The following is a 13073-nucleotide window of genomic DNA, read 5'->3' as shown; positions in this document are numbered from 1 at the left end:
TGCGGTTGAATACTTTTGGAGCATGAGAATGCATTGGAATTTTATATTTTAATCATAGCAGTTTTACACTATATGAGGCCTTTTTATTGAGGAACAGAGTACAACACAGGAGGTGTGGAAGAAGTAGTTGAAGGGGAAAGGGAAGCTGAGCCAGAGTGGTGGGGGACGACCTGGGAACAGTTCCAAAGTTTCATTTGACCTGCCAGTAGGTCGTTACACACGGTGAGTCGCTCACTGGGGTGTGGTGGTGGCGGCTATCTATCCAAGGCATCTGATTTAAAAGCACACAAGGCAGGATCTGGGTAAAGAAGTTGAACATACCACCAGACTTTCTCTCTGGAATGTGAACTTTGTGCGACAAGTATTGGTAGGATCAACTTTCATGGGGCTTGATGTTTTTTTTTTTTTTTTTTTTTTACGCAGGGAAATCTAATGTGCTTATTGAGGAGAATTGTTCTATCTGTATACCTTGAATAGTGTATAAGTCCAGCTCCCCTTAAAGAGGAACTCCAGTAAAATTAATGTACTAAAAAAACAAAAACAAAAAAAAACAAAAGTGCTTCATTTTTACAATAATTATGTATAAATCATTTAGTCAGTGTTTGCTCATTGTAAAATATTTTAAATCCCTGGTTTATATTCTGACATTTATCACATGGTGACATTTTACTGCTGGCAAGTGATGTAGCTGCTGCTTGCTGCTTTGGCAGTTGGAAACCGCTATAAACAGCTATTTCCCACAATTCAACAGGGTTCACAGATAGGAAACTGCCAATAGTACGTACTCAGAATTTCTTTGTGGGAGGGGTTTCACCCCAATATCAGCCATACAGCGCCCCCTGATGGTCTGTTTGTGAAAAGGAATAGATTTCTCATGTAAAAGGGGGTATCAGCTACTGATTGGGATAAAGTTCAATTCTTAGTCGGAGTTTCTCTTTAAGGTGAATACTTGGGGCCTGTGAGCGCCATCCTCTTGTATATTTTTTTGTTTTTGTTTTTTTTGTTAAAGGGAACCTAAACTGAGAAGGATATGGATTTTTCCTTTTAAAATAATACCAGTTGCCTGACTCTCCTGCTGATCCTGTGTCTCTAATACTTTTAGCCAAAGCCCCTGAACAAGAATGCAGATCCGATGCTCTGACTGAAGTCACACTAGATTAGCTGCATGCTTGGTTCAGGTGTGTGATTCAGCCACTACTGCAGCCAAAGAGATCAGCAGGACTGCCAGGCAACCGGTACCGTTTAAAAGGAAACACCCATATTTCTCTCAGTTAAAGAGAACCTGTACCGAGTAAAATAATTTAAAACAAACACATGAGGTAACTTCAAATGAACATTACATAGTTACCTTGCTATCAGTTCCTCTCAGAAGCTCATCATTTTCTTCTTACAGTGATCCCTTCCAGTTCTGACAACATTTTGTCAGAACTGAAATTTATCAGTTGCTGTCAGTTATATATTAGTTGCTGTCAGTTACAGTTGAGAGGAGAACTGATGTGTCCATGTTTCCCTATGGCTCAAGTGGGCGATGTTACAGTTTAACTGTGTGCTGACCAGGAAGCTGTTATGGGATAATGGCTATTTTCAAAATGGAGGACGGAAAATTCCATTGATCACAGTGGACAAACAGGACGCAGGAGAGGAGAAAGAGATTGAAGAGTAGACTGCACAGGAGGTAAGTATGACTTGTGTATGTTTAGTTTGACTTTTAATTTTCAGTTCAGGTTTTCTTTAAGGTTCCCTTTAAAAAGGAGGCGAACCAGAGAGCTAACATCACACGATACCAGCACACAGGTGTGCTATTGCATTTATTACTATGAACCAAGCACGAGTATGTAGCACCAGTGGACCAGGGTGGCATCCAAATCACCTGCTTTGTTTGCGCATGGCAGATTGCTAGATGACATTAGGATTCATCTGGGTGCTAATATACTTGAGAAACCCCGTGGAAAACCTCATAGGGGAATTCCTCTAAGATTACTGGGCACGCAGCACCCTCTTGAACTTCAAGGTTTCATATAGGTTGTAGTAAACTACGCCCACGCTTTCGGCCAATTACAATGCTTCACGTAGTAGAGGGTGCTGTGATTGGAGAAGCATTCCTTATGAGGTTTCCTGCCTGCTGGGACCTTTTGAGGTTCCCCTCAAGTAGACTAGCGCTATGATCTGACAACATGCTAGATTTTGACCAAAGGCAATCTCAAATCATGTTGGGCAAAAGAAGCCTGACTCCATAGACTGCTTTAGTGTTAGCTGATGGCAATAGCAAAATAGGTGTAGATAGGAGTTCCAATAGATGAGTGCTAGATGATATAGCCTGGGTCAATATGTTAAGAAGCCATACATTCTACAGTATAGTTTGTGAAAGCAACCAATCTCCAATCTCTTAATTGAAAGTCGCCATACATCTGTCGATTTTGCAGCCTGTCGATCATTTGTCGAATTTTATTACCCGGTCTACAATTTATCTGGGTTGTACTACTAGATAGATGAAGTGAGGGGAATACCTAGGTGCTCTAGTGGTCTCACTAACACCAATTTACCCCTAACCTTTGCCTGAGCTAACCTCTCCTCCCCCTTCTCCACTCCTAAACTAACCTCTACACTGCTAACACTGAGCTTCCACACACTAACCTGTATGGGATAATATCGACAAGCCAGCGGAGGAATATAAGGACTCTACTGAGCATGCACAGATGGCGTTTTAGCATGCCGGGATAGGAGCCGTATTCTGGCAACCCCTGGTAGCCACATGGGGCACCAATGAAGAAATAAGGCACAGACACAGCAGACAGGTAAAACTATGTACAGTCCTGGCCAAAAGTTGACTGTCAAAAATTTTGGAAATTAGAAAAGTTGATGCTTAAGTTTTTATAATAGCAATTTGCATATACTCCAGATTATGAAGAGTGTTCAGATGAATTGCATAGTCCTTCTTGGCCATGCTAATTAACTGAATCCCGCCAAAAAACCTTTCCACTGCATTTCGTTGCTGTCATTAAAGGACCTGCCGAGATCATTTCAGTAATCGTCTTGTTAACTCAGGTGAGAATGTTGACCAGCACAAGGTTGGAGATCATTATGTCAGGCTGATTGGGTTAGAATGGCAGACTTGACATGTTAAAAGGAGGGTGATGCTTGAAATCATTCATCTTCCATTGTTAAAGTGATCCTTAAAGAGACTCCGTAACAAAAATTGCATCCTGTTTTTTATCATCCTACAAGTTCAAAAAGCTATTCTAATGTGTTCTGGCTTACTGCAGCACTTTATACTATCACGGTCTCTGTAATAAATCAATGCATCTTTCCCCTGTCAGACTTGTCGGCCTGTGTCTGGAAGGCTGCCAAGTTCTTCAGTGTTGTGGTTCTGCTATAAACTCCCCCTTCCAGGCCCCTCTATGCACACTGCCTGTGTGTTATTTAGGATTAGAGCAGCTTCTATCTGCTCTCTTATCTTTTACAAGCTGGATAAATCGTCCTCTGAGCTGGCTGGGCTTTCACATACTGAAGAATTACAGACAAGGGCAAAGCTGTTTGCAGGAAGAAACAAGCAGCCTGAAACTTCAGTGCGTGAGAACAGGGGGAAAGAAACACACAAATGATCTCTTGAGATTCAAAAGGAAGGCTGTATACAGCCTGCTTGTGTATGGATGTATTTGCTATGTGTGGACATACTGTACATCAACCTACTTCCTGTTTTGGTGGCCATTTTGTTTGTTTATAAACAAACTTTTTAAAACTGTTTTTAACCACTTTTAATGTGGCGAGGACCGGCAAATTTGTGTCAGAGGGTAATAGGAGATGTCCCCTAACGCACTGGTATGTTTACTTTTGTGCGATTTTAACAATACAGATTCTCTTTAAAGAGACACTGAAGCGAAAAAAAAAAATGATGATATGATTTGTATGTGTAGTACAGCTAAGAAAAAAAACATTAAGATCAGATACATCAGTCTAATTGTTTCCAGTACAGGAAGAGTTGAGAAACTCCAGTTGTTATCTCTATGCAAAAAAAGCTATTAAGCTCTCCGACTAACTTAGTCGTGGAGAGGGCTGTTATCTGACTTATTATCTCAACTGTAATTGAACTGTTTACTTTTCCTCTGCTAGAGGAGAGTTCATTAGTTCACAGACTGCTCTGAAAGACTCATCTTGAATGCAGAGTGTTGTGTAATCTGCACATATTATAGAATAATGCAATGTTAGAAAAAACACTATATACCTGAAAATAAAAATATGAGAATATTTTCTTTGCTGCTAATCTTCTAGTAATTATTCATAGTACACAACCAATTCATTATATCATATATTTTTTTCGCTTCAGTGTCTCTTTAAGTCGATCAAAAAAAAAAAATGAGATTTACTCACCTGGGGCTTCCCTCAGCCCCCTGCAGCCGATCGGTGCCCTCGCAGCCCCGCTCCAATGCTTCTGCACCCGCCGGCGAACACTTCCGGTTTGGCCATCACCGGCCGACAGGCATGGGAACGCGAGTGATTCTTCGCGTTCCCAGCCATAATATCGCCCCCTATGCTGTTATTGCGGACTCCTAGCCAGCGCTAGTCTACTTTAGGGGACCCAGCAGGAAACCTCATAGGAAATTCAGCTAACATAATTGGGTGGACGACACCCGCCCAATCTGCTAACATTGCATTAGGTTGTAGTAGACTACACCCACACTATTTGGCCAATCAAAACACTTTGGATACCTGTTTCCTATGAGGATTCCTACTGGGTCCCTGAAAGAAGACTAGCAACCAGTGGCAGGGGGAGGCAGATGCAGCATCACAAGGCCAAATCCTCAAAAAGATTTAATGTTAAAGTCAATCAGGAATTGGCCTGTGGTGTATGGACAGCCAACGGATCTCTCTCTGATCAGATTCAATAAGAGAGGGATCTCTCTCTTGGTCGAATCTGCACATACTTTGCTACATGTATAAGCACCTTAGAGTAACCCAAAGATCAAAAAAAATAGCAAGAATCGATACTTACCTGGGGCTTCCTCCAGCCCCAAAAGCACTAGAGTCCCTTGCTTTCCAGCCGCGATCAGCCCCAGTAACTAGCTCAGTCGGGGTCATCTGCGCATGCGCAGAGGTCCCACGCATGCGCTGAAGACCCTGACTGACGCGACTGAACCAGTTACCGGGGCTGATTGCAGGAGAATGCCAAGGGACTCACATGTGCTTATGGGGCTGGAGGAAGCCCTGGGTATGTATTGGTTCTTACTATTTTTTAATCTCTGGTACACTTTAAAACCGATGTACATTGAAAAAAAAAAAATATGATACTTACCCAAGTCCTATAGAACCTTCCCGTTTCCAGCACCATTACAATCTGCTGCCACGGGATGCTTCAGAAGTCTTCATGAGGGAGAGAGCCCTACAGGAGTAGGGTTGCCGCGGTATACCAGTATGACGGTATACCACGGTTTGATTGTGCATTGCAATCATACCATGCACAATCTCGTTTTACTGGTTTTCAGGGGGCAGGGCGGCGTAGCGGCGGGGATGCAACACAGCGGCGTCTGCACAAACAGAGGCGGCGAAAGACTCACTTGCCGGGTTCTCAAGCTGTACTGGCTTCATTCTACTTCCTGTTCCTTCCTCACATTTCCCTGAAACAGCGCCCCTTGGGCGCTATTACAAGGAGATGGAAGCAAGAACAGGAAGTAGAATGAAGCCAGTACACGTGAGAGGACTGGCCCAGCAAGTAAGTATTTGTAACCCCTGCTGCTGCATCCCCCCCTCTCCCTCCATAATGCAGGCACCTACATCTATTCCTGGCTACCTAACCTGTCTACACCTACCTCTGGCTACCTATGCTGCGGCCATCTATCCTGACTACACCTAGCTCTGGCCACCTATCTTGCCTACACCTACCTCTGGCTATCTATGCAGTGGCCACCTATCCTGCCCAAACCTAGCTCTGGCTACCTATGCTGTGGCCACCTATCCTGACTACACCTAGCTCTGGCTACCTATGCTACGGCCATGTATCCTGCCTACAACTAGCTCTGGCTACCGATGCTGTGGCCACCTATCCTGACTACACCTATCCCTTGCTACCTATGCTGCGGCCACCTATCCGTGGGGGCATATTTTAATGTAGGGGGAGCGGGTCCAAATAATAGTAGTATACCATAATACCGTGGTATTTTTTTTTTACGGTTATTGTCAGGAATATAGCAGCTAGTTATGAGGTGGATGATGTAAGGAATACAGGAGTATATTTCTATCATTGATTTTACTAATCTGCTGTGTATTATGTCAAAGGTGTAGATATGCCAGGCTAGATTCATGGACTGTTCATGTGATTGTGTGTGTGGGTCAATAGACCTACATTTGCATTGGATTCCTCTGGAAGCAGGGGGCTGCGACATTAGCATACAGTTCCTCTGGACAGCCAGAAACAGGTAATTAGGTTCCCTTTTGTCTGCCACCCTGCAAATGTGGGGCATTGCTTTGATCTTTTGTATTAATGTAGACAGCTGCCTGTTGGTCAAAACAATATCCGACTAAGTGAGTCTGCCAAGTTCAAAGTGGACAGGAATGTTTGACATTTACATATGACAGGCCTGCTGGAAGGTTGAGGAAGCCTTAATCAATGGTCACCTGGCGTGGGGGGAAGTCCTTTTTGATGACCTGAAAACTGAGACAGGAAAAACCTTGAAATTCACATGTCACACCTAGCCCAGATGTGACAAGTGGCTCGGCAGACTGTGATGTCACAAACGGGGAAATTGCGTTAGTCTTGGTGCAAGAAACTGCCTCTGGCCAGGAAATGGCTTATTATGCCAAGAGCAGTCAAGTCCCCACCTTTGATCTGCTGCGAAATACACTATTAAAACTAGTTCCTCCCCTCCCCAAGGAAGTTGCAACCTCCAGGCGTATCTCACAGTATAAAAAGCAGAGCCAGATGCCTAGAAAGAATCGTCTCTTGGAGGTAGCGCATAGCTAGAGTGATCCCGAGCGAATCGGAATGGCGGTCTCCCGCCAAACCACGTTCTAACCTATGCGGTAACGTTATATCCCATTTTTATTTTATGCAAATATCCTTGTGTGTATTTTTGTAACTTTTATCTTTGTAACACTTTTACTTTGTTTTTGTGTACATCTTTTGTATATATTAAGTTCTGCATTGTTCCACATTTTCCTGGAATATTAAATCGTTATTTAAATAAAGTTTGACTTCTGCTGTACTAAACCAACACTCTTAGCCTAGAAGAGACTGAAGTGCAACTTTGTATAAATCCATGCCTAATTGTACGTTTGAGTAACCCTACCGTATGAGATTGTAATTGCATTGGGTGTGGGGGCGTTTGTCATACATTGGCCTAAAGCACGCAGCTGACCCAACGTACGAAAACGCCAGTGCGAGTAGCTCGACAGCAGAGTAGCTAACAGTATCGTTCGGAACGACTGTTAGTGGTTTTGCTTCACTACAGTGTAAGATTGCAATTGTGCGTGTGTGTGGCGTTCCCGTATTCGGCCTAAAGCGCAAAGCTGACCCGAATACGAAAACGCAGATTGCGTGCTGAGCCCCCGACAGCCAAGTGGACATGTCTAGCAAACCGCTAGTGGTGGCAGTAAGGAGCTTTTGAGGGGTCACAGCATTGTTTGTAGCTCAAGGCTGCTCCCCACTTGATCTAGTCAAACCCGCAGTCGGGAACCGTATACACAGGCGTGCCGGTTCCTGACAGTTATCATACCGTGAAATTTCATACCGTTGCAACCCTAGTACAGAGCTGCTCAGCTGCCTGTCTTCGGGAGCATGCGGGCTCCCTAAGCCACCTGTGGTGGCACAGAGCAGAGCAGTATTCGATAGATCAGTCGGATACTGCTACCAGGGTGACAGCACTGGAACAACGGGACCATGAAAGGAGCTGGAATGCTCTATCTATAGGGCACAGAGCCTTCTCTCTCCATAAGCAAGTATATGCGTTTTTTGTTTTGTCTCCCCCCCCCCCCCCCCCCGGGTTTACTTTCACTTTAAGAAGAGCAGAGTCGTGCAAGCACAGACACGCCGGTAATACTGTTGTCCCATACACAACCCTATCCCAATAGGCGGATAACGCATAAACATTGACATACATTATACAGATCGACATGCAAGTAGACATATAAGTAAACTCACACACAAGGTAGGTCACCCTCTGCAGACAGCTGACAGGCCGGAGCCGCGCGCTCACTTCTGCTGGACAAGCGCTCCTGATTGGTTCGCAGCGCTGGTGTCTTATCGTGGATTGGACGAGAGTGACGTGTACAATCCCGCAATGCACTGCGCTGTTGACGGATAACCAAGATGGCTGCGCCCTGTGCTGGCGGCATGAGCGGTGGGAATATGCCAGCTGGGACCGAGACCAGCTTCCGCAGAAAGGTCAGGGGGAAGATTTCGGCCATCAGGGGGACTCGGCCGTCTGTGCAGAATGGGCAGCTGCTGGTTTCCTCTGGAGTCTCCTCCCTGGACCATTTGCTAGGTGTGTTTCTGGCTCTGGCTGCCATGGTAACGGCCCCAGCATCCCAGACGGGGTATACGCTGTCATCTATTAGGGTTAACTATCAACTAAGACCGTGTTAATAAAGGGATCCTGTCAGTGTTTGCAACATTTGGTAACTATTCCTGATGCTCTAAGGGTTGTTCACACAGCGTTTGCATATTTTTTTAAGCGCTGGCGATTTTAGAAATCGCCTTAAAAGCGCTTGTGCAATGATTCCCAATGAGAGTGTTTACATATGAGCAGTTCGATTCTGATCTGCTTCCAAAAGCGCTGCCTGCACCATTTTTTTTACCACTGTGGCTCAATGGAAGGTATAGGGAAATCGCAAAGCGCATGAAAGAGCCCTTTGTATAGCGATCTCCCGAGCGCGTCAATTAATAAATACAATGAATAAATCATTATTCATTTCCAGGTGAAAGAGTTCACTTCTGTGGAAAAAAATTCCTCTGCAAAAGTGCTTAAAAAAGTGCTTAGAAAGTACAGGGAAAGGCAATTAAAAAATTGCAATAAATTGCTCAGCGCTTTAAATAGCTCTGTGATTTATAATGTGAACATAGCCTAAGTAAACTTTTTTTTAATGTATCAGACCCCCTTTCATATTTCCGGCATGGCGTCATGGTACTCTTCCCCTGCCGCAGCTCATCGCAGTGGCCATTAAAGTCTGAAAACAAGAACAGATACTTACTTAAAGGACACTTTCGAGAAGAAAAAAAAACAAGATCTACTTACCTGGGGCTTCCAACAGCAGCGAGCAGCGATCTGCCCCTCGCCGGAGCTCCGGTGTCCCACGGTACCCTCTATTGCAGATGTTGACCTCGCCAGGTCGGCATCTTTCTGTGCATTGGTCATGCTCACTTGGCCGGGAGTGTTCCGCGCTTAATGCTCCAGGCCACGCGAGCGGTGAGTTTTAGCATCTGCAACGGAGGGGACCCTGAAGCTGCGGCGATGGACAGATAGGCTACCAGGGGACGAAGCCTTAGGTGAGTACCGTAGATCCCTTTTTTTTTTTTTCCTCCTCGGACCTGTCTTTTAAGGAGAGGGAAGGCTCTTGGTCTTATAGAGCCTTCCTGTTTTCCTCACTATTCCCTCGTTTCCACCGCAGGCCTCTCCGTTCAAATCTCAAATTGCTTCAGAATCCCTTTAATATCTATGAAACTTGCCACAGCACCCGCGGTGCGATGCAATGTGATGGAAATGGTCCGGCTGCAGTGTGTTGCCACATGGTATGCACAGTACACAACACAATGGAAGTTAATGCAAACATTTTAAAGTTGTTCGTAGTAGCAATGTACATATGTGGAAAATAATGTGACACACTTCCTGTCCAGCAGGACATTTGTGACGTTACTGAGTTAGACATTTGGGTGCAGGGTCACTGGGATGTTCCTGTTGGCGCAGTCTGCAGCAGGGACCAAAGTTAATGTAATGGTGTGATGGGGGAACAATCCAGAGGCTTCTCAGATCCACATGCACCCCACCAATACTGGCTGGGACCCTCTTTTGCTTCTCGACCACACAGAGGAAAAAAAATGCATGAGCAGCTCCATGCTACTTGCACAGGCTCAGGTCATACTTGCACCTGCACTGGGTGGCTGTGCTCATACGGGGAAGGCTACGTGAACATATTAATCTAGCCCTTGTCGAAAATGTGCATTGGGTACCGTGCTACATTGGTGTGGGCGAGGAGAATTGGGGAAGGAAGCCTACCCGTGACGCTATATGACGTTCGCCAGGTGCCCAAGTGGACATACTGTGCATGCATACCATAGTATGTCCGGGTCGGAGAACAGCGACCGTGCCGACCAGGAAGAAGATTACGGACATCACTAACGGAGAACGAAGGGAGACGTGAGGACACGGGAGGTGCGGTAAGCATCTGCACAACTCCCTATAAACACAATAGGCATCCTTTTCAAAATGTATTTACCGCTAAGGTATCCTTTTAACCAAGGTTATATTAAGGGAGGAAACTGAACAGAGAAAAGGTGAAAACTAATTAAGATGTTCAAGAAAATAAAAAAAAATAATTTCACAATATTATTATGTAGTAATTAAAATGAGTTACTAACATACTGGTTTTAAGATGGTAAAAATGTAATGTTAATTTTATGCAGCATGGGTTTATTTTTATTTGTCATTTTAAAAAAAATCTTTCATCCAATTTCCCTGCACTGCAATGATCCATAAAATACTGAATTAAAAACTGCATGATGTACAGTTGTGCTCATAGGTTTACCTACCCGGCAGAAGTGTTAGCAGTCAGCCGTCCCTCTCCTTAGGTGAGTATCTGGTTTTTTTTTTTATTTACACATCAGACTCACTTGAAGGACTCTTTTCCATGGGCAGTGAAAAGCCTCTCAAACTCTCACAACTGCTTGCTGCTGCCTAGTAACTGCTCACTGCTTGCTGAGCACACAGTTCAACTGTGTGTTTAAAGTGACCCTAAAGTCAGGAAGAAAAAAATGAGTTTAACTCACCTGGGGCTTCCCTCAGCCTCCTGAAGCTGATCGGTGCCCACGCTGACTCCATCAGATGTCCCTGGACCGGCCGGCGGCGACATCTGGTTTCGACGTCACCGGCCGACAGGCTGGGAACGCGAGTGATTCTTCGCGTTCCCAGCCAGAATATCGCCCCCTATGCTGCTATTGCAGCATAGGGAGGCCGCAATAGCAGCATAGGGGGCGCCATTCTGGCTGGGAATGCGAAGAATCACTCGCGTTCCCAGCCTGTCAGTCGGTGACGGCGAAACCGGAAGTCGCCGCCGGCCGGTCCAGGGACATCTGATGGAGTCAGCGTGGGCACCGATCAGCTTCAGGGGGCTGAGGGAAGCCCCAGGTGAGTTAAACTCATTTTTTCTTCCTGACTTTAGGTTCACTTTAATCATAATCACTACACAAACAACCCAAATGACCCTTATCAAAAGTTTACATACTCTAGTGATTTGGCCTGATAACATGTACAAAACTTGACACAAATCGGTTTTAATGGTTATTAAAGCAAGGAGTTTTGAATCAGAATGATACCATTTATTGGCTAACTTAGAGATGAATAAATGGTAAGCTTTCGGCTTATAATATTCCTTTGTCGGACTTGGTTCCTCTGCAGCCTATTCAACGCGTGCAGGAAACGGCTCCTGCACGCATTGTCTAATGTGAAAGAGGCCTTAGCAAACATAAATGTAATTAGATGCCTTAGCTGTTAGTTCAGGAGGCTTTCCCAGGCATCTTGGCTAAATTGATAAGATCAACTGTTAACATAAAGCAGACAGTGATGGGGAGACATCGTAAATTACGAGTTCAAATTGTGACTGGGCTGACTACATGCACCATTAGTTTTAAGCTAAAGAGAATTGTGGCATTTAAAGGTAACCATCTTCACCTGTGATCTGTTTGCTTGTAATTAGTAGGTATGTATAAAAGATCAATAGCCTCAATTCACTAAGATTATCTCCTGTCTTTAATAACTCTTCTAGAGTTGTTACCATGGTGATAAGGCATGTAGTATTCAGGAAACATTTTACCTCAGGCAAACCTAAAGTTAACTCTTCTGTCTTTAAGTTAACTCTTCAATCCTTAAAATAACTCCAGAGTTAAAGACAGGCTGTTAATTAACTGCATGTGAAAATAACTACAGAGGAGGTAAATTAACTACAGAGGAGGTAAATTAACTACAGAAGAGTTAACGTAAGGAATGAAGAGATAAGATAACTCTCTCACCTTGCCTTATTATCTCCAGCATGATCTTAGTGAATTGAGGCCAATGTGTTTCTGGACTCCTGACAGACCTTTGCATCTTTCATCCAGTACTGCACTGATATTTTTTGGATTCTAATGGCTCATTTCCATGGGCAGGTGAACTGTGAGCTCACAAAGCAGTTACCAAGCAGCAGTGAGCAGTTACCAGGCAACAGCAAGCAGTTGTGAGAGTTTGAGAGACTTTCCACTGCCTATCAACTGCTCGTGGAAAAGGGGCCTTAGGGTTCTGTTGAAACCAAACCACGGTCATGTAGAACAACTTAAATTTCAGCCACAACTGACAAAAAAAATAGTTTGGGCTGCAAGAAAAAGCCACAAATACCTTCAGGTGAAATATGGGACTCTCTGAAAAAATGTGGTGTGGCAATTTCACAATAAGGAGGCACAGTTGAGTTGCCAGAAGAAAGCCACTACTACGCAAATGACAGAAAGTATCCTACTAACAATATGCCAAACAGCGCAGAGACAAGCCTCAAATCTTCTGGCACAAAGTCATTTGGAGTGATGAGACTAATATTGAACTTTGTGGCCAAAACCATATATATATATATATATATATATATATATATATATATATATATATATATATATATATATATATATATATATATATATATATATATATATATATATATATATATATATATATATATATATATATATATAATTTTTTTTTTTTTTATAAACATAAGAAGTACAAGACACTGTACAGTCATGACATTGAATAGAAATAAAAATTACAAATACATACATAGTTGATGTGTAGTTGGTACATGTGCATATGTTAAAATTACAGCAGTATGAGAAACACTAGAAGGAGGTC

General features: G+C 43.8%; 2 protein-coding genes across 2 annotated transcripts in view; one reads left to right on the top strand and one right to left on the bottom strand.

The window, feature by feature from the left end:
* Nucleotides 1–8426, bottom strand: part of IMMP1L (inner mitochondrial membrane peptidase subunit 1) — an 84132-nt gene extending 75706 nt beyond the window's left edge. The window contains exon 1 of the mRNA XM_068261126.1: nt 8132–8426. The gene's annotated coding sequence lies outside the window, so the exon portion shown is untranslated. The remainder of the gene's footprint in view (nt 1–8131) is intronic.
* The window catches only part of ELP4 (elongator acetyltransferase complex subunit 4), a 477499-nt gene continuing 472687 nt past the window's right edge, over nt 8262–13073 (top strand). Inside the window, exon 1 of the mRNA XM_068261125.1 lies at nt 8262–8474. Coding sequence (XP_068117226.1) covers nt 8300–8474 — 175 coding nt within the window. The 5' untranslated portion in view covers nt 8262–8299. The remainder of the gene's footprint in view (nt 8475–13073) is intronic.

The sequence above is a fragment of the Hyperolius riggenbachi genome, chromosome 11 (assembly GCF_040937935.1).
Source record: "Hyperolius riggenbachi isolate aHypRig1 chromosome 11, aHypRig1.pri, whole genome shotgun sequence".
Lineage (NCBI taxonomy): Eukaryota > Metazoa > Chordata > Amphibia > Anura > Hyperoliidae > Hyperolius > Hyperolius riggenbachi.
The sequence above is the reverse complement of the archived record's forward strand: the minus strand, read 5'-3'. Positions and strand labels throughout refer to the sequence as shown.